General features: G+C 52.4%; 1 protein-coding gene and 1 long non-coding RNA gene across 2 annotated transcripts; one reads left to right on the top strand and one right to left on the bottom strand.

The window, feature by feature from the left end:
- Window positions 1-34: 34 nt before the first annotated feature.
- LOC138991708 (uncharacterized) lies at window positions 35-16,036 on the bottom strand. Its single transcript, XR_011467573.1, has 4 exons — window positions 15,990-16,036; window positions 13,577-13,643; window positions 6,296-6,404; window positions 35-380 (listed from the first exon to the last, which is right to left on the bottom strand). It is a non-coding gene; the product is annotated as an uncharacterized lncRNA (long non-coding RNA).
- A 165-nt stretch (window positions 16,037-16,201) lies between these two features.
- SPACA6 (sperm acrosome associated 6) lies at window positions 16,202-27,871 on the top strand. The gene is given in 11 exon segments (XM_070386969.1): window positions 16,202-18,365; window positions 18,589-18,666; window positions 24,831-24,899; window positions 25,874-25,897; window positions 26,280-26,357; window positions 26,485-26,591; window positions 26,671-26,673; window positions 27,047-27,174; window positions 27,176-27,201; window positions 27,297-27,507; window positions 27,776-27,871. Coding segments are annotated over 11 exon segments (972 nt in total). The 5' UTR covers window positions 16,202-18,151; the 3' UTR covers window positions 27,810-27,871.
- The last annotated feature ends 91 nt before the right edge of the window (window positions 27,872-27,962 follow it).

Raw genomic sequence — 27,962 nt, 5'->3', positions numbered from 1 at the left:
GCGCACCCATACCTATGAGTACCAACTGCCCCACCCCTCCCCACAAGACTTGCCTTCAATTTCGCAGCTCACAACCCTTCCACGGACTTCTGGGAAACTTGCTGACATATGTTCATGTTTTTTAGCAAGTCCTTCTCTGATGCCCATTAATATACAATAAAAGTGACCAAAACCTGCTGTAGAAAGAAATAAGGACCAGTATCTTAGTCGGTTCAGGCTATCATAATGAAATACCAAATCTGGGAGGCTTAAACCAAAAGGAATTTATTTCTCACAGTCCTGGAGGCTGAAAAGTCCAAGAGCAAGGGGCTGGCTGATTCAGTTCCCTGGTGAGGCGGTGTTTCCTGGCTTGCAGACAGCCAGTCTCTCACTGTGTCTTCCTGTAGGGGATCGAGAGGGAGAACGCACAGTGTTCTTTCTATTATTTGTTGTGAAAGTATTCAGTCACTAAGTCGTGTCCGATTCTTTGCGGCGCCATGGACTGCAGCACATCAGGCCTCCCTGTTTTTCACTGTCTCCCGAAGTTTTCTCAAACTCATGTGCATTGAGTCGGTGATGCCATCCAAACATCTCATCCTCTGTCGCCCCCTTCTTCTCCTGCCCTTCATCTTTCCCAGCATCAGGGTCTTTTCCAATGAGTCAGCTCTTTATATCAGGTGGGCAAAGTATTGGAGCTTTAGCTTCAGCACCAATCTTTCCAATGAATATTCAGGGCTGATTTCCTTTAGAATTGACTGGTTTGATCTCCTTGCACTCCAAAGGACTCTCAAGAGTCTTCTCCAGCACCACAGTTGGAAAGTATCAATTCTTCAGTGCTCAGGCTTCTTCTTCTTCTTCTTCTTTTTTTTTTTGCAACTCTCACATCCATACTAAAAAACTATACCTTTGACTATAGGGACTTATGTCAGCAAAGTGATGTCTCTGCTTTTTAATACGATGCCTAGGTTTGTCATTGCTTTTCTTCCAAGGAGGAAACATCTTTTAACTTCATGAGGGTAGGACCTCCACGATGAAATTAATGTCCTTATTGTCATAAATACTAAAACCAAATCCAGGTGCCATTTGTCGGAACATGTGCCCACTTGTCCTTCTTACACATTTCTACTTCATTCATTTACCATAACTGCCTTATCCATGTAGGGGGTTGATCAGGGAGGCCCTGAAACAACCAACAAAAATCTTACAAGCTGGAGTGTTTCTCTCTACCTGGATTTAGCAGCGGTTGATCACACCTTGAGAAAGGAGAAGAAACTGAAGCTCAAGAGCTCCTTCTGCTGGACATAGTGAACTTAGCACTTTCAACATATTTCAGAGGCTAAGTTTAGAAAGTTTCTTAGTTCCTTTTTCAAGAGGCAGTAGTCATGTATGGATGTGAGAGCTGGATCATAAAGAAGGCTGAACACTGAAGAATTGATGCTTTCCAACTGTGGTGCTGGAGAAGGCTCTTGAGGATACCTTGGGCTGCAAGGAGATCAAACCAGTCAATCCTAAAGGCAATCAATCCTGAATATTCATTGGAAGGACTAATGCTGAAGCTGAAGCTCCAATACTTTGGCCACCTGATGCAAAGAGCGGACACATTGAAAAAGACCCTGATGCTGGGAAAGATTGAAGACAGGAGGAGAAGGGGACGACAGAGAACGATATGGTTGGATGACATCACCAACTCGATGGACATGAATTTGAGCAAGTTCCAGGAGATGATGAGGGACAGGGAAGCCTGGCATGATGCAGTCCATGGGGTTACAAAAAGTCAGACATTACTGGGTGACCAAACAACAACAAAGTTTAGGAAAGCCATGTTCTCAGTTTGCAGATGGGCAAGGTCCAGCCTCCAACAAAAACAAAAAATAGTCCACACACACACACAAACAAAAATAATATACCAAGAGACTTCTTGTTTCAGTCCTAACGTTCAAATTGCTTGAAAGTTGTCACTTCTATTCTTACAATGAGAAAATGTGAAAAAACTGGGGGATCAATTACTTTTCTTAGACTGATCAGAGAACTGAGATCACAGAGCAGGGCATCATCCTAATATCTAGACACACTGGAAAATCCAGGAAGCTACAGCTGAGATCTTTCTCTTCACTTTCTGCTCAGTTTTGCTGTGAACCTAAAACTGCTCTGAAAAATTGTCCATTACAATAGCACCACTACTACAGTCTAAGGAGACAAACCAAAAATCATAACAAGACTCTGACATGACCCAGATATTGGAATTATCACACAGGGAATTTAAAATAGCCATGATTACTGCGTTAAGGGACATCTCTCGTGGCTCAGTGGTAAAGAGTCCGCCTGCCAATGCAAGAGACTCATCCCTGAGTATGGAAGAGCCTCCAGAGAAGAAGAAAAGCCACACACTCTGGTATTCTTGCCTGGTAAATCCCATGGACAGAGAAGCCCAGCGGGCTACAATTCATGGGGTCGCAAAAGAGTTGGATATGACTTAGCAACTAAAAAACTATGTTAAAGGTTCTAAAAGAAAAAGTAGACAACGTGCAAAAACAGATGGGAACATGGCAGAGAGATGGAAGCTCTAAGACAGAATCAAAATGAAATGCTAGAAATCAAAAACACGGTAACAGAAATGAAGAACTAACTCCTCTCCTCAACACTGAGATGGGTCCAGGGAGAAAAGCCCTCAGCAACTACAGTCCTGGGCTTGAGGAAGTATTGACTTTTAAAAAATATTGAATATTCTAATTCCTGAATATGATATATCTCTTCTTTAGGGCTTCTTTAATTTCTCTCTGCAATATTTTCCAGTTTTCAGTGTAGAGGTCTTGAAACTATTTTACTAGTTTTACTTTTAGAAACATGGAGTTTTATTGGGTTATTTTTAAAAGCATGGTTCTTTAAATTTAATTTTCTGCTATGGCTAATATGGACCCACAAGTTATTTCTGTATGCTGATTTTGGATAAGCTACTCTGTTAAATTACATACTAATCCCAATAGTTTGCTTGTATATTTTGTTTTCTCCGTATACTATCTCACCATTGGAAACAATGAGGTTTTACTTCTCCCTTTCCAATCACTATGCCTTTTATTCTTTTCATCTTTCCCTGCACCCTCTAGTAATTTCATTACAATGTTGAGTCAAAGTGGTTGGGAAGGATATCCTTGTCTTTTCCTTGACCTCAGGTGGAAGTATTCAGTATTTCACTATTTAGTATAACTGAAAGCCCATGCTACATAAGTACAGTGAATCCAGGGCTATTCACCAAAAAAAAAAAAAAAATCTAGATCATAAATTGTATTGAGTTTACATACAGGATTTTCTTAACATTTATTTATTTATTTGGCCGCGTCAGTTGCGACACTTGGGTAATGCAGGAATTTTCCTTGTGGCATGTGGACTTAGTTGCCCTGCAGCATGTGGGATCTTAACTCTTCAACCAGGGATTGAAGTTCCCCGATCAGGGATAGAACTCGAGTTCCCTGAATTGCAAGGCAGAGTCTTAACCCCTGGACACCAGGGAAGTCCCTTTGTTGTTGTTGTTCAGTCACTAAGTCGTGTCCGACTCTGTGACCCCATGGACTGCAGCAAGCCAGGTTCTCCTGTGCCTTAGTATCTCCTGGAGTTTGCTCAAACTCATGTCCATTGAGTCGGTGAGGCCATCCAACCATCTCATCCTCTGTTGCCCCCTTGTCCTGCCCTCAATTTTTCTCAGCATGAGGGTCTTTTCTGGTGATTTGGCTCTTCGCATCAGGTCGCCAAAGTATTGGAGCTTCAGCATCAGTCCTTCCAATGAATATTCAGGGTTGACATATGCTTTTAAAACATTTTAAATTTATCTGTCACAGTTTAATATCTGGACACATCTCACAACACTCTGAATGGCTAACTTCTCTTGAAAATGTTGACTCTCTGGCATTCCCACGTGGCAGACATCAGCTGGGCTGAGAAAGGGCTGTCCGCCTTTATTTTGCCATATTCTCCCAGCAAGTGCTATGGTCTCCCCTGCTGAGGCCAAAGTTCAGGTACCATTTGTTGGTACACTTGCCCTGTTGTTCTTCCTACCCCAGGCCTCCTGCAGTCATTTTTATATCTGCTTTGCTACCCTGGGGACTTAATTTTTCATCTCCTGGAAAAATAGATACACTGACTCATCTAACAATGGCACCCCAGTCCAGTACTCTTGCCTGGAAAATCCCATGGACAGAGGAGCCTGGTAGGCTGCAGTCCATGGGGTAGCAAAGAGTCGGACACGACTGCGCTACTTCATTTTCACTTTTCACTTTCATGCATTGGAGAAGGAAATGGCAACCCACTCCAGTGTTCTTGCCTGGAGAATCCCAGGGACGGTGAAGCCTGGTGGGCTGCCGTCTATGGGGTCGCACAGAGTCGGACACGACTGAAGCGACTTAGCAGCAGCAGTAGCAGCATCTAATAAAAATCCCTCCAGCCAGCGGCTTACTTTCTAACTTCCTTTCTCAGGAGGGAATTTGCTCGAGCTGAGGCACGAAGACAAAGTCAAAGACTGCCTCCTGCTGGACGATGTGCACTCAGCAAACTGGACTGGTAAATTCAAGGAGACCAAGATCCCCAGTTTCTTCCAACACATTTAAAAAAAAAAAAAAATTATTTATTTGGCTGCTCCAGGTCTTAGCCGCTGCGCTTGGGATCTTTAGTTGTGCATGTGGGATCTACTTCCCTGACCAGGGATTGAACCTGGGCCCCTGGCATTGGGACCACGGAGTCTTAGCCACTGGACCACCAGGGAAGTCCCTCAACACATTTTTGAAAAATAAAATTTTATAGAAATGTATTTTATTGAATTGTAGTTGATTTACAATACTGTGTTAATTTCTATTGTACAGCAAAGTGATTCAGATACATATATATATATATGGTTCCTATTCTTTTCTATTCCGGTTTATCACAGGATACTGCATATCGTTCCCAGTGCTATACAGTACAAGGCTGCCATTCATCTATCCCATATGCACAGTAGTTTGCATCTGCTAATCCCAAACTCCCCATTCATCCCTCCCTCACCCTCCCTCCACATTTTACAAATAATAAAATACAAAAGGAATGTAGCATGAAACAAATTGTAGAGTATTTTAATTGATTAACCTTTTCAAGCAAAAGATGGTAGACTTTTGCGGCTTTGCACTTATTGGAAATTAAAGAAAATTACCTTTTTAGATATAAGCAATGATGCAGCCCACTCCAGCATTCTTGCCTGGGCAAGGCATTCTTGCCTGGAAATCCCACGGACAGAGGAGCCTGGTGAGCTACCATCCATGGGGTTGCAAAGAGTCAGACCTGACTTAGCGACTAAACAACAATAAAAAACAAAACGGCAAGACAACAAAATCAAAACAGAACTAGAAATGCTCGGGGAAAAAATAACGACAATTAAAAATGAAACGTACTTACGAGCATAAAATACAGTACTTGGCACAGAGAAAATGATGTGGCATAGACTCCAAGGTCTGTACAATCACACAGTGTGCAGAAGAAAGAACCAAGCATGAAAGTGGTAAGAGAGAAGGGGATAGCTCTGGAGGAACCTAATTACTCAGAGAATTCTTTGCTCAGTTCATTGCTAAAAACTAGAAAGTTGGGGATAAATGGATGATCTTTTAGGGCCATGTAAATTTCAAAAATATTCTCAAGAAGAGATAAAGGTGTTAAATAGATTGTGCTCAGTCACTCAGTTGTGTCCAACTCTTTGCAACCCCATGGACTATAGACTGCCAGGCTCCTCTGTCCGTGGGATTATCCAGGCAAGAATACTGGAGTGGGTGCCCATTTCCTTCTCCAGGGATTAAATAGATGAGTAACTATACAATAAGCTGACAGAATCATATCAAATTATTTCAAACTGTCCACAAACGATGCCGATTCAATGTAAACTAAAGATAAAAATTAAAAGTTGGGGTGGGGTTGGGAGCGAGGTTCAAGAGGGAAGGGGCATACGTATACTTATGGCTGATTCTTGTTGATATTTGGCAGAAAACAACAAAATTCTGTAAAGCAATTATCTTCAATTAAAATAAATACATAAAATCAGAAAAGTTGGGGTGGGATGGGAGGGAGGTTCAAGAGGGAGGGAACATACGTATACTTACGGCTGATTCATGTTGTTGTATGGCAGAAACCAACAGAACATTCTAAAGCAATTATCCTCCAATTCAAAATAAATTTTAAAAAAGAATGAAAAGTTGGGGACATCCCTCATGGTCCAGTGGTGAAGGTCTGCCCTGTGTGCCCACCACCAAACTGGGAATGAATGGTGGTTGAGATAGGGAACAAGTTATACTCAAGAGAAACTAACCAAGGGAATTTACTGGTGGTCCAGTGGTTAGAACTCTGAGCTTCCATGTTGGGGGGCTCGGGTTCAATCTCTGGTCAGGGAGTAAGCTTCTGTGTGTCATGTTGTATGGCTGCAAAAAAACAAGAAAGGGGAAAGAATCAAATAAGTAAACACATTATGGATAATGGAGAACTGGTTTCCCTTTCTCAGAGAAGGGATTTACACATATGGGAAGGCAGAAGACCAGAATGACCCAACTGGTATTGGGTTGGATCTAGAGATAAAGGAGTGAACTCACGAATTTCAATGTGTTTTATGAATGGATTAATGAATGTGTACAGACGAGAGACTATTTCCAACTAAGTCAGAAACTAGACAATTAGCTCACTATCACAATTAATGGGCTTCCCTGGTAGCTCAGCTGGTAAAGAATCCGCCTGCAATGCAGGACACCCCAGTTCCATTTCTGGGTCAGGAAGAGCCTCTGGAGAAGGGTTAGGTTACCCACTCTAGTATTCTTGGGCTCCCCTGGTGGCTCAGATGGTAAAGAATCTGCCTGCAATGCAGGGGACCTGGGTCCAATCCCAGAGTTGGGAAGATCCCCTGGAGGAGGGCATGGCAACTCCCCACCCCCAGTATTTTTGCCTGGGGAATCCCATGGACAGAGGAGCCTGGCGGGGTACAGTCCATGGGGTCACAAAGAGTCAGACACGACTGAGTGACTAAGCAAGCAATCACAATTACTGTTTAACATTCTCACTGTGGGATTCTTGGTTGTGAAGGAAACCAATTTGGGTTAACTTAAGCAAAAAGGGAGTTCATTCATAGGACACTGGGCAGCTGACAGAGAGGATGAGAAAGCTGAACTTCCAAGTTTAGAAAATGGGTCAAAACCCAAGGAAACAATGGGAGGAGAATCATAGCCAAGTTTGCCAAGGGACAGCCTGGTTCAGTGCCAAGGCCATCAAAGGGTGCACAGGACCCTTCCTGATGTCTTTGTTGTTGTTTAGTCAGTAAGTCATGTCTGACTCTTTTGCAGCCCTACGGACTGTAGCCCGCCAGGTTCCTCTGTCAATGGGATTTTCCAGGCAAGAATACTGGAGTGGGTTGCCATTTCCTACTCCAGGAGATCTTTCCAACCCAGGGATTAAACTTGTGTCTCCTGCATTGGCAGGTGGATTCTTTACCACTGAGCCACTTGGGAAACCTCCTGAGGTCTTTAGAGTCTCAGTACAGACATATGCACAATAGTCACTCAGTTTCAGGAAAAGCAAGTATCTAGCCTTTAAGTCCTTGGTGGTAGGAAGTAGAAGCTTACACAATGATGGAATTCCCAAACAGAGAAGTATTGTTCAGTTTTTCGGTGGAAACATTGTTTTGAGAATGCTCAGTTCAGTCGCTCAGTTGTGTCCAACTCTTTGCAACCCCATGGACTGCAACACGCCAGGCTTCCCTGTCCACCACCAACTCCCGTAGCTTACTCAAACTATGTCCATTGAGTCGGTGATGCCATCCAACCATCTCATCCTCCTCTGAGAGTGCTGGCTAAATACAATTACAAAACAGAACCAAATAAGAGGAATAAATATTGGGAGGATGTATCCTTATCATCTGCAGTTATTACGAGTATATACCTGGGACGTCCAAAAAGTAACTGGAAATCTATTAGAAACAATACGATAACTCATTAAGGTGTCATGTTATACCACAGTTTTTCCACTTTAACACTATCGGTATTTGGAACTGGGCAATCCTTGTTCTGGGGCAGAGGGAAGATGTCCTATAGGATATTTTGCAGCATCTCCATCCTCCATTCACTGCATACCAGTAGCATCCCCCTCCCTGACTCAGCTGGGACAAACAAAAACGTCTCCAGCCTGTGCCAAGTGTCCCCTGGAGGGAGAACAAAATCACTCCCATTAGCAGCAGATTAATTCATTTGTCAAATTCGATCACTTTCTTCCATTAAAAAATAGTGGAAAATTATTTTTGTTCCACCTGGAATGACATTGTGTGTGGTGTGAGACAGGGATCTAATTTTACTTGTTGCTTCTTCATCAGATCTTAACTAGTGTGTATAACTTACAGTATGCCAACTCAAAGAACTTGATAATGAGTTCTATTTTTCTGTAAATTCTCTTGGGCTTTCTCAGTAGGGGACCTTATCATCTGCAGATGATGACACTTTTGTCTTTTCATTTCTCACATTTACACTGCTTGTTTCAATTTCCTGTCTAGCTGCTTTTCCTGGCACTTCAGGAGCAATTATCATCATGTTAATAGTGAAACTCTGCCTCACTATTAACGATAGCCAACATGTGGAAACAATCAAAGTGTTCATCAACAGATAAATAGATAAAGAAGATGTGGTGTATATACACAATGGAATACTGCTGCTGCTTGGTCGATTCAGTCACGTCAGACTCTGTGCGACTCTATGGACCGTAGCCCGCCAGGCTTGTCTGACCATGGAATTCTCCAGGCAAGAATACTGGAGTGGGTTGCCATTTGCTCCTCCAGGGGATCTTCCCAAGCCAGGGATCGAACCCAGGTCTCCTGCATTGCAGGCAGGTTCTTTACCACCGAGTCACCAGGGAAGCCCAATGGAATACTACTCAGTCATTAAAAAAAAGATGAAATGATGCCATTTGCAGCAACATGGTGGAGAAGGCAATGGCACCCCACTCCAGTACTCTTGCCTGGAAAATCCCATGGATGGAGGAGCCTGGTAGGCTTCAGTCCATGGGGTCCCAAAGAGTCAGACACGACTGAGTGACTTCACTTTCACTTTTCACTTTCATGCATTGGAGAAGGAAATGGCAACCCACTCCAGTGTTCTTGCCTGGAGAATCCCAGGGACAGGGGAGCCTGGTGGGCTGCCATCTATGGGGTCACACAGAGTCGGACACGATTGAAGCGACTTAGCAGCAGCAGCAGCAGCAGGGATGGACCTAGAGATTATCATACTAAGCGAAGTCAGTCAGACAGAGAAAGACAAATATCACATGATACCACTTACATGCGGAATCTAAAAAAAGTCATACAAATGAACTTATTTAAAAATGAGAAACAGACCCACAGACAGAAAACAAGCTTATGATTACCAAAGGGGAAGGGGGTGGGGATAAATCAGGGCGTTGGAATTAACACATACACACTACCATGTATAAAACAACAAACAACAAAGACCTTCTACATGGCACAGGGAACTGTAGTCAATATTTTGTAATAATCTATAAGGGAAAAGATATAATTGAATCGCTGTACACCTGAAACTAACAAAGCACAAATCAACATTTCAATAAAAGTTTTAAAAATATTTTAAAAGATGAAAAAATCTTAGATTCTAGTCATCTCTGCTAGGGGATCACAGATGAATGATTGTTCTGATCGGCCCGTATTGGGTCACTTGTCCAGGGGGGAAGGAGGAAGGGCATTTTACTAGAACATTTTTGTTAGAGTCACCTGGAATGGGTTTCTCATGGGAAAGACAGACTCTATCACCAGAAGAAGGAGAAGTGGATGGCTGATGAGCTTGAAAAAACGGTATCCACTCCCACTCCACTCTCCATGAACCTCAGAACCATCCTCTCTCCCATTTGCTGAGATGTAAAGAATGGAATAGATGAAGGCCCTTCACCATTCAGACGACTAGAAGGCATGGCCGTAAGGGAGAGAAATAGGCCATGGAGAAACCCTCCCTTAAAACCACACCAACTCTCCACCCAGGAAAGAGTTAATAGTGGGAATAAGATTTGTCATCTTCTGGGGCTTCTCAGGTGGTCCAGTGTTTGAGAATCCACCTGCCAATGCAGGAGATAGGGGTGTGAGCCTTGGTCTAGGAAGATTCCACGTGCCACGAGGCAACTGGACCTGCAAGCCACAACTGCTGAGCTTACACACCCATGCTTGGCAACAAAAGAAGCCACCGCAATGAGAAACCTGCACAGTGTAACTAGAGAAAGTCCCATGCAGCAACAAAGACCCAGTACAGCCAAAAGTAAAACATACATTGAAAAATTGTTGTCATCTTCTTCCCACCACCAGCCTACACTCACAGAAAAGGTGGCCCCCTCCCCAGTTCCTAAATCCACTGGGGTAAGTTGCCATTTGGGACTACGTAACAGCATGATGGGAGCACCTGTTGCATTTGGATCATCTGATATTAATATTTTGGGTGATCTGCCGTCTGAGGATTATCGCACCTGTGGGGATTAAGTGGTGCTGTGGGGCACTGTCTTGAATTTGGAAGCATTCTCTGATGGTGCTATAGGATTATATCAGGTTTGGGGTTGATCCCTCCCATGGAAGGATTCTCTGCTACTTCGAAGTTCTTCATAACCTTCGTGTCCCTGTTTCTACAGCATTAATAAGTGAGTCCTTGATTCAGACCTACTTCAGAGCAGGTTGAAGTGTCTTCCTGGCTCAAAGTTTCTGTTCCAGGGAATTGTGGAAGGCCTCGTGAAGGGCGGGGAGTTTTTATTTTCCATTGGCATGCTGTTCTAAAGGGATAATAGGAAAGGTGGAACTTCTGTCTCCGGAGTTGATGGGAATGGTGGTCACCCTGTATTGTAGTGGGATAGGAATTACGGATATTGGGTATCAGGGACTGACAAGAACTGTGGTTCTGTGTGTCAATGGCAGACGGGAGTGGTGGACCCTGAGTCTCAGGGGCTGATGGGAACGAATGGTGGATCCCGAGTCTCAGGGGCTGATGGGAATGAACAGTGGATCTTGAGTGTTAGAGATGTGTGGAAATGGAAATATTTCAGTATTAGGTGTCAAGGGAGTTATGAACTCTGTATACCAAAGAACGATGGAAACAGTGCTTCCTATGAGTCACTAACAAATGGTGACAGAGGCCTTATGCTTCAGGAACTAACGGGAATTAAGTTCTTTTATCCCAGAATTTAGGCAAGTCTCAGCCTAACCCATAAACCACTTGTTATTCACCCATCTCTCCATTCATTCATTTGGCATACGTTTTCCGGAGCCCTTCCTCTGAGCCACACCCTATGCTGAGTGATACTGAGGACATCGAGATGACTCAGACCTCCACAGTGCCTTCAGTGAACTCTCAGAGACAGACCCAGACAGCGAGAATCACCAAACAAGGGAATCAGGGCAAGTGCAAGAAGACGGCAGGGTGGTGTAGTTTATGTCCCGAAATGAACGCAGGGCATCTGCAGATGAGACCAGACTGACAGTCATTCTGGATGCCAAGTCAAGGTGTAGGGTCTGACAAAAGATCCTTTTATCAAGTGTGAATCTGTGTGCATGACAAGTCTAACCCATGCTGGACAGCAACCCCGGGCAAGTTGGACATTTTCACAGAGGCAGCCGGTCTCCAAAGAAAGGGCATAGCACGAGACCCAGAGAGGCCTGGGTTCGAATCCCGGCTCTGCTATTCACTTGTAAGCATGGGAAACTCACTATTCAGAATCTCAGTTCTCTCATCCTTACACGGAGATAAAACAATTCTTAAAAATAAGACTGCTGCTGGGAAGTCCCTGGTGGTCCAGTGGTTAAGACTCCATGCTTCCAATGCAGGGGGCATGGACTTGATCCCTGGGGAGGGAACTAAGATCCCACAAGTAGCAGGGTGTGGCCAAAAAACCCAAAAATGTTGACTGAGATAATGTATAACAAATACTCAGCCCAGAGACTGTCCTTAAGTAGACATTTGAGAAAGGACTGCCATTTGTTATTATTCCTATCATTAGTAATTAGTGACAAAATTTAAAGAACCTAGAAGTATTTATCAAATATCTGGGTCCAGAGGCTTCAGAGCATTGGAAGAAATTAGTTTTTTAAAAAACAGTAATTTGCATATTCCTAAGCATTAGTTTATGTGCAAAACCCCTCCTAGTTGATAACAAGTATGGATGAATAAGGGTTTCCCAAGTGACAGTAGTGGTAAAGAACCCGCCTGCCAATGAAAGAGACATAAGAGACGCTGGTTTGATCCCTGGGTCAGGAAGATCCCCTGGAGGAGGGAATGGCCAACCACTCCAGTATTCTTGCCTGGAGAATCCCATGGACAGAGGAGCCTGTTGGGCTACAGTCCATGGGGTCACAAAGAGTTGGACACAATTGAAGAGACTTAGCACACACACATGGATGGATAACACAGGATATAGTGTTAAAAAAAAAAAAAAAGCAAAGCATAGAATAATATGATCCCACCTGGGGACGAAACAGAGGGGGTTAGTATAATACATGTGTGAAAGTGAAAGGCGCTCAGTCCTGTGGGACTCTTTGCAACCTCGTGGCCTACACAGTCCATGGAATTCTCTAGGCCAGAATACTGGAGTGGGTACCCTTTCCCTTCTCCAGGGGATCTTCCTAACCCAGGGATCTAACCCAGGCCTCCCGCATTGCAGGCAAATTCTTTACCAGCTGAGCCATAAGGGAAGCCCAGTATACAAGTACAAAAGGATATAATTCTTCTGGAAAGATTCATAAGAAACTGGTAAGCATGAGCTGTCCCCAGAGAGGAGTGGGTGGCCAGGGACAGGGCGGGAGGAGACAGCATTTTTCACTGTTGGAACCCCAGGACCCTACACTCACCACTGCCTCAATGTGTCCCCAATATGTCCTCTGGCCCCTAATGTCCACTAGGTCCCACTTGGCACACAGCACCTGCCCTCTTCTGCACCCCCTTCTCCCTCTGGTTCCCCATCCAGAACAACTCCTGTCCCCCGCAGTCTCAGGGCCACACTCCTGGTTGTTATATCTTCCTGACCTCTGCCATCCTCATGCTCCTCCTCACATTCTCTGTCCCGCCCCCTCCTCTGGGTCCCCAGGGTCCCAGCCTCGAATCAGGCAACCGCCTCACCAGCCTCCATCAGTCTCTTCCCCCCAACTCATCCCCCACAGGCCCCAGAGGGATCACTCTGACACCCCAAATCTGACCCTGCCCCTCTCTTTGCTCCCAGACACCCACATGGGAAAGTTCCCCGCCCCCGGCCAGCCAAGCGCTGGGCACCTGGCCCCGCCCACCACCTCAGCCTCCTCCTGCAGGCTCCTGAGTTCCCATCAGACTTGACCGCCTGCCCTTCTCCCAAAATCTCCCCCCTGGTTTCCTCTGGGCCTCTGCTTCAGCTGTGCCCTCCGCCTGCAACGCCCTTACGGCCGCCTCTCTCTCTCTCTCTCTCTCACAATTCAGATCTAACTTCTCCTAGTTCTTGGAGGTCACAACCACCGCCTTATCTGGAGGCCCTTTCGGCTATCGCCAGCTGAAAGGATTCCTGCCCCCTACCGCGGGCTCCCACAAGCCGCTGGACCCTCCCTTCGTCATACCCCGATCGCCCAGGATTGGAACTGTCTGCGTCTGGGTCTGTCTCCTCCATCAGACTGTGAGCTCGGTCTGCAAGGGCAGATCTGGGTCTGATTCACCTTTCTGTCCCCCAGTGGGTGGGCGGGTGGAGGGACCGAAGCGGAGGGAGGGGAAGGAGGCTGGGAGAGCAGAAAGGGGGAGACAGAGCGAGGAGAGGAGAAGACCCTGATTGGGGTGGAGGGGGTGGGCGTGATGTAAGGAGAAAGAGAGACGCGGAGACGGAGACACGGGGGCGGGGGGTGGGGTGGGGGGAGCACAGGGCCAGGAGGAGGCCGGCAGAGTGAAGGAAAGGGAGGAGAGGTGGAGGGTACGAAAGAAAGCGGAGAGTAGAGAACTGGCCCCGGCCGAGGGAGGAGGGAGGGAGGAGCGGGAGCGCCGCCGGCTCACCCTACCGCCTCCCGGCCCCTTTTGTCCCTTCCCTCCTCCCTGCGTCACGCTCCCCGGCCCGGCCTCCCCGCCCCGCTCCCTCCTCCCCGGGGCTGGATGGAATTTTTTCCCCTGGACCGGGGCCAGCTCCGGGGCAGGGGCGGGGCGGGGGGGGTGGGGGGGCGGTGGCGGTGGTGGAAGCCAGGCCGGACTGGGCCGGGCGGTGGGGAGGGGCCGGGGCGGGGGCCCCCTGGGGAGGGGGCTGGTCCGCCGGGGTCCCGGGCTGGGGAGCCGGGCCCGCAGAACCGGGAGGAGGCCCAGGCCGGAGGGAGTCGAGGAGGAGGGAAGGAGGATGGCGGGGACGCCGGGAGGAAGGGGAGAGGCCGTCGGGCGGCGGAGGCGGGGAGAGGATGGAGAGCTGGCGGCGGCGGCGGCAGCAGCGGGGCCCGGCTCAGCCCGGCCCCGGGGGGCTGCCCGCCGAGACCCTTCCCCCGACGCGGGAGCGGTGGAGCCGTGAGTCTACGGAGAGGCAGGGGCGTAGGACCCGGGGCCCGAACTCCAGGGTCCCTGGATTTCTGGGTTCCTGGAGGAGGAGGAGGGGGCCGGGGACCCAGAGTCCCGAATCCTTGGAGCTGGGCACTGGGGGGGCCTGGATTCCGGGGTTCAGGAGGAGGAGCGGGCCAGGAGCACCTCCTGGATTCCACTGGGAGGGGAGAGATGGGGCTGGGGTAGCTAGAGAGGCTTGGAGCCTGAGGAGACGCGCGAGGGATGCCCTCCCGCGCCCTCAGGGGAGCTCAAGGGAGAGGCTGGCTCTGGAGGTGCCTCTGGCCGAGGAAGGGTTAACGTCTGGCTGGAGGGACGGGGGAGGGGCAGGGAAGGGGCTGCGGGGCTCTAAGGGGTCAAGGGTGAGCCGAGCCAGTGGGAGGGGGCTGCCGAGGAGGGGGAGGTTGTCTGGGCTGCCAGACAGGCCAGGGTCAGCGGCGGGGGCAGGGGATGTCTGGCGCAGGAGAGGCCCAGCGTCCAGGCTCCCTTGGGGACCAGGATTCCAGTCCCCGGCCCGCTCCTCCCTCAGACCTGGGCGTCCGCGACCCGGCCCCTCCCGCAGAATTCCAGCGTCCGAACCCCAGCCCCCTTTTCTTAGCCCCGGACCGTGGAGTCTGGGCCTCCAGCCTCTTCTTCCCTCAGCCCTTGGCGGGGAGGAAGGGGGGGCCGGGTCCACATTCCAGCCCCCTGATTCTCCACGAAATCCCAGAGTTCGGGCCCCCAGACCCTTTCTCTCCCGAACCCAGGCGTCCCCACCTCCTCTTCTTTGGCCCCAGCTGGAGACCAGCCCTCTGGGGGTTAAGGGGGCGGGGCCACTGGTTGCCATGGTGCCAGACTGTTTGGGTCTGCTCTCTGACCCTTGGGGGCTCCCCAGGGTCTGCGGAGAGGGGGAGGGGGGCCCAGACCTGGGCGAAGTCCTGCGCCAACCCTTTCCCCGGGTCGGGCCTGCGGGCCCGGGGAGTCCGCGTCTCCACCGAGGTCCGGTGCGGTGACCTCGAGCGGGTCCTGACCCCCGCCCCCCCGCCCTCCGCTCTCTGCGGGCCTCAGTTTCCCCAGGAGAGACGTGCCGGAGCCGCGGGGCGATGCTGCGGCCCCGCGAACCCTGAGGACGCTCGGCTTCCCTCGGCTCGCACCCCCTCCCCAGGCCCCCGGCAGCCCCGGGGCATGCTGGGAGCCCGGGCCTGGGCTCCGGGCCAGGTTGGGGGGGCCGGGGGGGCGGGGGCCGCCTCCTCCCTTCCCCTTCCTCCCCACCTTGGCCCGGCTCGCGCCCCCGCCGGAGGGTCGGGGAGGCCGGGAAGGAGGGAAGCGGGATGCGAGCGGGGTCCGCGGACCCGTCCCTGGGCCCCCCCCTCCGCCCTTCCCCCCGGCCTCCCCCGCCCCTCCGCGCCTCCCCGCCTCCCCAGCAGGTCGCTACCCCGGCCCTGGGCCCCTGCGCGAACCACCCCCACCCCACCCCCAGCTCCAGACCTGGCTCCGAGCTGCGGCGAGGGGGAGGGAGAGAAGGAAGGAGAAAGGGGGGGGGGGGAGGGAGGCGAGAGACCCGGGAGGGAGAGAAGGAGAAAGAGAGAGAGAGGCAAGGAGGGAGACGGAGGGGGAGAAGGAGGCCGGGAGATGGAGAGAAGAGGGAGGGAGGCAGGCAGGGGGAAAAAGGTGGGGGTGGGGGGTGGGGAGGAGAGTGAGACAGGGAAATCGAGGGAGAGACGGGAGGAGAGGGACAAAGACAGAGGGAGGGGGGCGGAGCAGGGGAGGGGGCAAGACCGGAGGGAAAGGGAAAGAAGCAGAAAGGAGGAGAGGAGAGACAGCAAGACGGGGGAGGGCGGAGAGACATGGCCTGAGAAAGGCCCCTGCGAGCCGGGGACGGCCGCGCGCGGGGGGAGGCGCGGATAGGCAGCGCAGAGCCGGTGAGGAGCACACGGAAGCTGCAGGAGATGGGGACCAGGTGAGGCCGAGAGCGAGCGGGCCGGACCGGGAGAGAGGACCGGGAAGATGGAGCTGGAGCGGGAGACGGCGGGAGCGAGACCGCCGGAGCCCTGGACCGAGGCGGAGGTTCTCAGGTGCACAGACTCAGCCCCGGGCTGGGGAGGGCGGGCGCTGGGCCCTCTTGCCTGGAAGGCCTGGCCCCTCCCACTCCTGCCCCCGCCACCCCACCCCACCCCAGCCTACGGCTTGCTGGGGCTCAGCCTTCCCACCTGCGAAATGGGGGTGCCGATGGCACCTCGCGCTCCGCCGGAGAGATGACACAGGCCTGGGGCGGCATCCGCAGATGTCAGTATGGTACTTGATGAGAGGCCAAAAGCAGGGGTGTGAGAGGAGCAGATACCCAGACAGGCTTTAACGGGTTTATAGCCCCTGGGCGGCCTCCGCCCCGCTCCTGGATTTCCGATTATCTGACAGGTAGGGTCAGGGAGGGAGCTGGCCCAAGTGGCCAAACTCTGAAACTGGTGAGGTTCCCTCGGCCCCGGGATCCAGGAAGCCGGGCTGCGTCTTCTCCAGAGGAGGCAGGCCTGGCTGGATTCCCAGGACTGAGGGAGGGGCCAGGGGCCTGGGGACTCGGACTTTTGAATCTCAGGAAGCACTGGGGGCTAGAGGGCCTGGATTCCGGGGACCTTCGGGGAGGAAGGGACCGAGAGACTGACTCCTGGGTTCCTTGGGGAGGAGGGGGCCGGGGGCCCGGATTCCTGGGTCCTGGCACCCACCCGTAGAACCGACCTTGCGGGGCCTTCGCCGCACACAAGCTCGTGTCTGTGGGTCCGTGTCGGGGGCTCACCATCGCGGCTGGGGCCTCCCCCGGCCCTCCCCGCCCTCCCTGGCCCTGTCTGTCCGTCCATCCGTCTGTCTGTCCACCTGCCGCGCCCCCCGGGCTGAGGTAGGAGGTTGTATAGTTGAGGAGGACACCCAAGGAGATCACTATACGGCCTCCTAGCTTTCCCCAGGCTGCGCCCTGCACGGGACGGCCCGGTGGGGACCCCTGGACCCTGGTCCCATGCCCCACCCGGCCAGGCTGGGGAGGGGGGTGCTGCTGCAGGGACCCTGGGAGAGAAGCGGGGCTGTCCCTCCTGTCCTTGTCCCTTTCCTTTCTCCCCTTTCCTTCAGAGAGTTTCTCTCCCATCCAGAAATCTCTGCTTGGCTTTCTCTGTCTCTCCATCTCCACTGGGTCTCTGTGCAGTGGCCTCTGAAACTGTCTCCATTAGTCTCTTATGGTGCTTTCTGGATCTCTGGCCTCCCGGTGTCTCCCTGTGGCCCAGTTTCTGTCTTTTGGGCCCTCACGGTGTCTCTGTGCCATGTTCATTTCCCCGGCACCACCCGCCCCCCACCCCAGGGCCTGGCAGGCCCCCACACACACACATCACACTGCCGGCCTCTGCGTCCCTGAGACCCTTTAACCTGTGAGGACGTCCAGGGTCACAGGTGAGGTTCTTGGGAGCCTGGCGTCCGGCCCAACCACCAGCCTGGGGCTTGCCGGCCCGATCCCCTGTCCCCTTCCTCCCTGAAAACCCCCACAGGGGGAGCCTGACATTGGATCGGTGACTGAGACCTGACCTCTGACCCCTGCATCTTGAGCCCCTCCCCCGCACCACAGTGACCTCACAAAAGTCACCAGCTTCTCCCCCAGGCCGCGACCCTCCGCCATGGCCTGGCTGGCCCCTTGGAGCGCCGTCCTGCCCTCCCTGGCGGCCTTCGCTGTCTTTGGGGCTTCGGCCTGGGCCTGTCTCCTCTGCTTCACGTCTTATGAGGAGCGTCTCCAGATTTGCCAGATCTTCGCCGGCCTGGACAGTCCCGACCTCGGAAAGTGTGAGGAGGCCTTCGCAGATGCCTTTAAGGGGCTGCTGGACACTGAGATCAGTGAGGAGACCATCCCCTGCTCCCCATCATCCTCCCTGGATGGGGTGCCGGGGGGTAGGCGGAGGGAGGGACCCAAGAGGCCTGGAGAGACTGAGAGGGACGAGATGCAGAGATGGGAGAATGGAGACGTGGGGAGCAGAGATCGGAGACAGAGGGATGACCACCTCGGGGACATGGTGCCAGGGGAAGCAGTTTTCCCCCAGCCCCTGCCTCCCACTGCCAGACTACGAGGAGAGGGGCCAGCTGCACGATGCCTTCACCCAGATGACCCACTCCCTCCAGGAGATGGCCACTGCCCAGGGTGAGTGGGGCGGGGTCCGTGGCTCTGGGATATGGATGTCTGAGCCTTTGTGGGGCGAGGGGCAAGGGAGAGAAAGCCCAGAACGTGACAGTGATCTTGATGGTAGGATGCCGAGGGAGCTGAGTGACCTTGTCAGGGAGCAGAGACGGGCAGGGCCTGGTGGGTTCAGGGCAGAAGGAACTTGAGAGTCTGAGGCCAGTGGGGCTCGGGGAGGTGAAAGCCTGCCCTCCCTGTGTGGCTTGCCCTTTCCCTGGCTGTGAGATTCTGGATGCCTCACTGCCCCCGTCCCCAACTTTGGGCCTCAACTCACCCGTCTGAGAAAGAAGATAACCGCTTTGCCTTCCGGCAAGGCGTGGGAACTCAGTGAGACAGAGGGGACTCCAGCAATGGAGACAGACTTCAGGGAGGAGAGCTTCCGCTAGGATAAAATGTATTCCCTACAGTTAGCAACGTGATTCCATATCTTTGACCTGTGGAGGCTATTATGGGCCCCGAAAGACAGGTGGGAGCAGGGAGGGAGAGGATCACTGGGGAGACAGGCACACGTGACAACCTTGAGGGGGTGAGACACGCTCAACACATGCGTGTGACAGTGTGAAAGAACCACAAGGCTGGGGTGACCCTTGTGGCGAAGGGGCAGTGTGAACAGTGATCACACCAGGCCACAGTGGTCACAGGACACAGGACTCCCCCCAACCCCTGCCCCTACATGCTGGAGACTGGAACCATGGGTGGGGGAGCGTTCATGGCCGTGTCCATGGTCTGGGGGCTCCGCACTTATTTCTACATCTCAGTTCTATTACTTCTTTTGCTTCCTACTCTTGCCTCTGAGCTTTTTGACAAACATGAGCCCCAAACATAAGGAGCTTCCCATCCATCTGAGGGGCTCCCAGGGCAGAGGGGAGGTGCAGCATGAAGACTTCAGCTGCAGGTTCCCCCACCCACAAAGGGAGAGCTGAGGAACTCAGAGCTGAGGGTGGGGGTGGGGGTGGGGGGAGAATTCCCAGAGATGCCCTTCTCCCCTACGTCAGAAGGTTTCGAAAAGAGCAGAAACAAGTCCTTCTCTGGGTGCAGAAGACCCCCGAAGGCAGTGTGTGGGACCAGCTGGAGCAGGGGAGGGAGTGGAGGCTGGGAGGCCCAGGGTGGAGGCTGTGGTGAAGGAGGCCAGACCTGAGGCGGGGAATCTGTGAAGGTGAAGAAAAGACTGGGCCTGGGTCTGATGAGCTGTTCAGGGAGAGGGGAAGAGGAGGGTTAGGGACTGTGTGCCGGGTCTGGCTCCGTGTCTGAGTGGGCAGTGGTCATCTCTGGGAGGAAGAGCAGGAGAAGGGGTAGATGGCCAGCTGGGTGAGGCTGCAGTGACTGTGAGGGGCTTGGGGGACGTCCAGAGTTCAACTGGGAGTCAGGGAGATTTGAGACTGTCCCCAGGGAACAAGGCTGTGAGCCGAGGAAGGGCAGTGTCAGCTCAGGGTGTAGAAAGATCCTCGAGGGCCATATGGATGGACTGGAGTGAGAGTCTGGGTGCTGGGAGAAGCTGGGGCTTTACGTTCCACGGGTATTTACTGTGTCAGGAACACCACCAGGGACACGGCTGTGACCCAAACTGCAAGCCACCTGCCCTCAGGTTGCTTGCATTGATTATTAAACGTAATCAGTGAAATGCCATAGATGTCAGCTGGTGATCCATACTATGGAGGGAAACAAAAAGGGGAGAGAAAGGGGGGGTGGCCAGTGGGGTGATCGTTTTACTAAACAGGTTGATCAGGGGAGATGCAAATGAAACGGTCCAGTTATGCAAAGACTGGAATGAGGGGAACAGAGAGAGCTGTGCAGGTGACCTGGGGAGAGAGCTTCCAGGTGGTAGAAAGAGTCAGTGCAAAGGCCCTGGGGCCAGTGGAGCTGGAGTGGACCATGTAGGCCAGTGGTTCTCCAGCCCCACAGTGTATGTCAGAATCTCCTGGGACCTTATTAAAATGCAGGCTCCCGGGCCCCACCCTCTGTTTCTGAGCCTTAGGTCTGAGGTGGGGCCCAGAAATGGACATGTCTAACAAGTTCCCAGGTGCTGCTGCTGCTGTGCTGGGAACACACTTTGGGAACCGCTAGGGTGCGTCCTTGAGCCAACTTCAGCCAAAGGACCCCCTCTTTCCAGCTCATACCCAATGATCACTTCAGCTCTTGCTCTTGATGTGGGGAGGCCCTTTGGAGGATTTTACAGGAAAGAGGGGTTCTGACTAAGGCCATGTGGGTCAAGGGCAGAAGCAGAAGGTCCAGGGAGGAGACGGTCAGTGGTGACTTGAACCTGTTGTGATGGGTTGGTGGGGGCTGAGATGAACCTGCCCCTTGCATGGAAGATGCTGTGTCTGCAAAGAGTGATTTATGTTAATAATCCTCCTAAAAGATGTCCTTGTACTGGCCCCATGAGGTGTTTTATAGCTCCATTTTCCAGATGGGGAAGTTGGGGCTCCCGTGGATGGACCCAGGGGATGTCTGGACCAGACGTATGTAGGATGATGGGGATGGGAAGAATCAGGATGACTCCTGGGTCTCTCCCGAATGGAGGCCCAGAGAGATGGACAGGTGGACTCAGAGTGGCTCCCGGTGGTGGCCGCTGGCACTGTCAGTGTGGTGTTGAGGGCAGTGTGTCTACCGCAGATGGTGGCCACCCGTGGAGGCTCTGGAGTTTGGCCACATGGGTTCCAATCTAGCTGTGTGACCTTGGCCAATTTCCTAACCTCTCTGTGCCTGGGTTTCCGCATCTCAGATTAGGGGATGATAATGCCAGTAGTTGACTCTTCTATAACACAGACATTATCCCATTATGGTCATTTAATGGTACCTAGCAGGGGTCATGAAGAGTCGGACACGACTGAGCGACTTCACTTTCTCTTTTCACTTTCATGCATTGGAGAAGGAAATGGCAACCCACTCCATGTTCTTGCCTGGAGAATCCCAGGGACGGGGGAGCCTGGTGAGCTGCCGTCTATGGGGTTGCACAGAGTCGGACACGACTGAAGCGACTTAGCAGCAGCAGCAGCAGCAGCACATAGTTTGGGAGGAGGAGGCTTTTATATTGCATGACGTGAAATCTTCACCACCAATGCTGTGAAGTAAACACTGATATTGCCCCCATTTTATGGATGAGGAAACCAAGGATCAGGAAGGTTAAATACCCGGCCAAGGTCACATAGGGAGGAGTGCATGTGATGGGTAGCATGGAAGTGAGACAGGTGTGCACATAGTTGGGAGAGACAGAACTCAAACTCAGGTGATCAGCAGGTCGAGGCTCCCAGTGAAGCACCTCTTTGGGGGGACTATAACTCGTGCCCCTTTGTGGTTAACACAAGCCTGCCTCTTGCCCCTTTGGACATTTCGCTCCATCCCTATTTACTCCCATGCTTCTCCCCTGCCCCCTGGCTGACTTGGTATATCCCACACACCGTCCCCCCAAGAGTCATTTGGTTTGGCCCATAGACATTCCTTGGCTGCCTTCTCCAACATCATCCCAGCCTCTCATTTGAGCACGCCACTCGGACCACATCCTCCTGACCATACTGCCGTCACCAGACCACAGCTCCTGCCTGCCTTGTGGCTAAGGAGAGACTGCTAAGTCCTTGACCCCTCATTTTGCACCTGCTTCCTGGCTTCAGAGCCCTCTTCTCTCCAGCTTCTACCATCACTTCTATGATCATTACTTCAGCCAGATTCTTATCAGAATCCTCAATTCCCTCCCTTTATGTATGGTTTAACCTAAGGTTAAAACCTGCAATGTCTTAAGCAGGGTAGAAGTTTATTTTTTCCTTATAAAATAAGTCTTGAGGTAGGCACTTAAGACTAGTATGGCAGCTGCATTTTCCTGGGGACTCAGTACCCTTCCAGCTTTCTGCCTTACTATCCTAGGATATACTACTTATCCTCATGGTCCTGTATAACTGCTAGAGCAGCAGCCATCAAATCTAAGTTTCAGGCAACAGGATGAAAGAAGGGGAAAGGGGCCAATAAAATGGCACCATATCTCTTTTAAGGCTACTTTCTGTGACTCACACATCACTCTTAAACTTACAGCTCATCCATCAGAACTTGGACACATGACCACAGCTAGGTCACATGACCACAGCTAGCTACAATGGAGGCTGGGAAATGTAGTCTTAACGGGGGCAGGGTCGGGGTGCTTTCTCAGCTGAACGTGGTGATATGTTATTAAGGAGAAAATAGATATTTTGAGGCAACTGGCAATCCCTGTGTATTAGTTTGCTAGGGCTGCTGTAACAACAACAACAACAACAAAAAACAGAAACTGGGTGGCTTAACTAAAAGAAGTTTATTTGCTCACAGTTCTGGAGGCTAGAAGTCCAGGATCAAGGCGTCAGTGTCAGCAGGGTGGGTTGCTTCTGAGGCCTCTCTCCTTGACTTGCAGAATGACTGTCTTCCTTCCGTGTCCGTGTCCAAATTTCCTTCTCTTCCAAGGAAATCAGTCATGTTGGGTTAAGGCCCACCCAAAAAACCTCATTTTAATGTCATTACCTCCTTAAGATTCCATCTCCAAATACAGTTACATTCTGAAGGACTAGGCTTAGGACTTTACCGTATGAATTTGGAAGAGATGAAATTCAGCCCATAGCACCCCGCCACATGAGCACTGGTGGCTCAGTGGTAAAGAATCTGCCTGTGGTGCAGGAGATGCAGGTTCAATCCCTGGGTGGGGAAGATCCCCTGGACAAGGAAATGGCACCCCATTCCAGTATTCTTGCCTGGAGAATCCCATGGACAAAGGAACACGGCAGGCTACGGTGCATGGGATCACAGAATTGAAACCTGATTTAGCAACTAAATAACAACAACAAAATCCTGTCACATTTCTGACTTCCAAAGCCACCTCCACCTGTAAATCATTGCAGCCATCCACTTTGAGAAAGTCCCCAGTTTTTTTTTTTTTTTTGAAGGCCATTACAGTGGTGAAAACTCAAACATCCATAAGAGCAGAGAACATAGAAAGAGTGAAAGAGGGGTAGAAATGAAGAGACTGGGAACTCTGGGAAAGTGGGTGTGTGCCCTGACTAAAGTGGGTGGCTGCTGCTAAGCTCCGGCCAACTGCTGCCTCATGGAAATACTGCCTCTGTTACAGCTCTTCCAGATTTCGTAAAGGGATGCCAAACATTTTATGTGACTTTTCCCAAACTTTACATGATGGCAACTGGGTCATTTTTAAAAAACATTTTCCAGGCCAAATATAACACATCCAGCGGATGAATTGTGGCCCCGGGCTTCCAGCTGTGGTGCTCATTCCAGTTGAATCCTGGAATTCATTCTACACATACTTATTCCTAAGACTCAGGGGCCCTTTCCTGGTTTCTGAGGACACAGCACTAAAGAAGGACTTGTTTGCTTACTTAAGAGACAGTCTTAAATGCTCACTATGCATATATGAATATATGTATTTGCAAACTGGTGAGAGCTATGAATGGAACAGATGGAGTACTGTTAGAGACAAAAATAGGGGACTGGATTAAATTAGATTTGTGGTCTGAGAAAACCTGTAAGGAGGTGACATGAGGGATGACAGGAAGGAAGAGTAGGAGTAGGGGGGGAGGTGTGCTGGAGACTGAAGACAGCATGTGCAAAGGCCCTGAGGTGGCAGAGAGCATGATGCTTTCCTTATTAGGGGAAATGAACTGCAGGAGACTTAAGAGTTGTGGCTTCCATACCTGGGTCGGGAAGATCTCCTGGAGGAGGACATGGCAACCCACTCCAGTATACTTGCCTGGAGAATCTCCATGGACAGAGGAACCTGGTGGGCTACAGTCCATGAGGTTGCAAAGAGTCGGACAAGACTCAAGCGACTTAGCACACAGAGAGGGAGACAAGACTAGGCCAGACTACACAGGGCCTCCTAGGCCATGGGAGAAATTTGACCTTTATCCTCCCTTTTCTCCTTAACAAGATAACACAGATGCGGAGGAGTTCTGTCAGAGTGATTAGTCTAGAGGCAGCAGAAGGAGATTTGGGGGTGTGCCCACCATCCAGATAGAGTAGGAGGCTGTGGCATATACCAGAGACCTGGGGATAGCAGGGGCTGGGGGAGGGGCACAGACATGATGACAGCCAGGCCTGTCGAGCTCCGGCAGCCTTGGGGAAGGGTCTTTACTACAAGGACTCCCTCCACCCTCCAGGGTCCTTTCGGGTTGCCTTTCTTCGTGCCGCGGAGAAAATGCAGAAGATTATATTGCAGCTTAAGGAAGGTAAAATAGACTGTCTACTTCCCCCAGGCCCAATTAGCAAACCCAACTCCGGAAACCCCCATCTGCTCCCATCAAGCCAACCCCTCGGCCGATCTCTGAGCCGAGCTTCCCTTGTGGGTCACTCTGGGCACAGCCTCTTACCCTGCTAGAACCACTCTGGGTCCGGCCCCGCCTCCGATGCAAGGTTACCTCTAGCTGGGACGGCTTTGTAGGACAGTCCTGTCCCAGACTAGCTCGGGCCTCTTCATGGATCTGTGTCTGACCCTGGGCACTCTGTGACAGGTTTCCTTTCCATCCGGGGCGTCTTAGTGGGCTACGTCCAGCCTGACCACACCTCTGATTGGGCCCCCTAATTAGGCTCTGTCCCCTCCGATGGAGAAGGCAATGGCACCCCACACCAGTACTCTTGCCTGGAAAATCCCATAGACGGAGGAGCCTGGTGGGCTGCAGTCCATGGGGTCGCTAAGAGTCGGATAGACTGAGCGACTTCACTTTCACTTTTCACTTTCATGCATTGGAGAAGGAAATGGCAACCCACTCCGTGTTCTTGCCTAGAGAATCCCAGGGAGGGGAGCCTGGTGGGCTGCTGTCTATGGGGTCGCACAGAGTCGGACACGACTTAAGTGACTTAGCAGCAGCCTCCGATGATCGCCCGGGATCTAGGCCCGTCCCGCTCGATGGAATACACCGGGGCTGGACCTGCCTCCTGGTTGCCAGCAGCAGGCATGTGCCTGACGTCTTAATGGAATGCTGCAGGGCTGGTAGGGTCCCCAGGTGAAGTACCGCAGGCCTGGCCCCGCCTACAGCGGGGAAGCTGCAGGCTTGGCCCCACCCCTTTGGTGGAGCGCGGCATACCTGGCTCTGGTCCCTTGGAGGAATGAATGCATCCGGCCCTGAAACGTTTCCTCTAGGGGAGTTTCAGGTGGGCACCTGCCGCGACTTACAGGGTGGTAACGCTTCTTCTCTCTCCGCAGTGCAGGTCTGCATTCCTCCCTGCGGTAAGCACGTCATTCAAAGCTCAGAATTGCGGGGGGAAAGGAGGTGGTAAGGGCCAAAACCTGGGACTCTTGGAAGAGCACGGGTGCCTCTGATCCGAAGGGGCCAATGCGAGCCCAGGAGAAGAGGAGTAAGAAAACCAGTTCACAAACCTCACGAAAGGCGGGTCCGGGAAAACAAAAACAAAAACAAAACGAAGGCAAACCAATGGGGATCCTAGAGGCTGGAGAGTGGTGAGAGCCAGCCAATGAGCGCGGGAAAGGCGGGGTCCAGATTCTGTCCAGCAGGTAGAACCCGGGGAAGTTAAATAGACCACGTGGTTGCCGAAGGGACCCTGGCTAGGGGAGGCAGATGGACCCCAGACCCAGCGTTCCTACCCTCCAGGACTCCAGGAGGTCACTCGGCGTTTTCGCTGCCGCGGATGCTACTCCAAGGTCTGCGACCTCCCGCTTGACTGCCCAGGTGAGGGGCGTGGCCTTGAAGGGCGAGAAACCTGAAAAACTGGAAGAGAGGGCTGAGCGAGGAAGGGGCTGGGGTTGGGGGGTCGGACGTGGGCGGGCCGAGGTGGCGATGCGAGACCTGTCTTCAGTTCAGGACCTTACGGTGACTCGGGGTCGTCAGGCCATGTTCTCTTGCACTGTGAACTTCCAGCTGCCTAAGGAAGAGATCACCTATTCCTGGAAGTTCGCAGGAGGTGTGAGTCGGGGCGGGTCCAGCGTGAAGGGCTTTAGGAGATGGTTTATGCTTCTCTAGAGGATGGAGAGTCAGGAGGCAGGGAGTGGGATTCGAGGAGGCTCGGTCTAGACTCATGCTTCGTGCAAGGGGACGGTCCCGGCGTCTGGGGGTAAGGGTCAAAGCTCAAAATGCAGTGACAGAGCCCAGGGGTGAATTATCCGTAGGGGTTTCAGGCGGGAGAGCAAACACTAGGCCCAAGAGGCGGAGTCAAGGCTTAGGGGGCGGGGCCATGCGTGAACCCTCGGCGAATAAGAGGGTGAAGCCGGGGCTCCGGGAGGGCGGGGGTGGGTGGCCTGGCTCAGGGGCGGGGCTTCACGTAGCGGTTTGGCGAGTCAGGGCGGAGAGACTCCCTTCTGCGCTCGGGGCGGGGCCGGTCGCCCTCAGCCTCTATCCGCTTCAGCCCGAGCGTCCCGCAGCTCCGGACTCAAGATCCAACCTACTTCCGAGATATTCCGCGGGCCCAAGGTTACCTGGCGCGGATCCGGCCGGTGCAGCCCACGCACCGCGGGACCTTCTCTTGCGTGATCACGCACGACCAGCGCCCTGGCGCGGCTCTACTTCTTTCTTAACGGTGCGGGCCGGGCGGGGCCGCGCGGCGGGACGGGGGGGCGGGGCTGTGCGGCGGGGGGTGGGGCTGGCGCCCGGCTGACGTGCGCGTCCCCGCAGTGACGGGCCCGCCGCCGCGCGGGGAGACTGAGCTCCAGGTCTCTTTTCGGGAAGTCTTACGCTGGGTGCCGCAGGAGGCGGAGATGATCGAACCCTGGAGGCCCAGCCTGGGCGAGCTGCTGGCCAGGCCCGAGGCTCTGACGCCGGGCAATCAGTGCCTGCTCGCGGCCCTTGTGGCCTTAGCATCAGCCAGTGTGACCGTGCTGGTGTGGTAAGTCCCCGGGACCCCAGAGTCCCAGCCTCCGGCTCTCTCCTTACTGAGACTGGGGCGTTTGGGTTTCTCAGCCCCTCCTCCCTCAGATCCGGAACTCCGAGTCGCCAGTCCCCTCCTACTCAGGAGTCATAACCCCCAGCCCCTGGTTTCTCAGATCCAAGAGTCCAAGCCCTATCACCCGCCTTTGGAACCTAGGCTCCAGGACCCAAATTTCTGGTCCCCAGCCTCTTCCCCCGCCACACACTAAATCTCCTTGTTTCCCTAGGATGTTTTTCCGATGGTACTGCAGCGGCAACTAACAAAGGTTTCTTTTTTTTTTTTCCTTATCCTATTTTCATCCTTAAAATAAAGAATCTATTTTGGCTCTCTAGATTCTTTCATCGTTGCAAGTGATTCTTTCATCGTTGCATATGCCCAGGTGCACATGCCCCCGTAATGATGGTGAGAGGCAC

Source organism: Bos mutus, chromosome 18, assembly GCF_027580195.1.
Source record: "Bos mutus isolate GX-2022 chromosome 18, NWIPB_WYAK_1.1, whole genome shotgun sequence".
Taxonomy (NCBI): domain Eukaryota; kingdom Metazoa; phylum Chordata; class Mammalia; order Artiodactyla; family Bovidae; genus Bos; species Bos mutus.
This window is presented reverse-complemented; position numbering and strand designations above follow the sequence as displayed.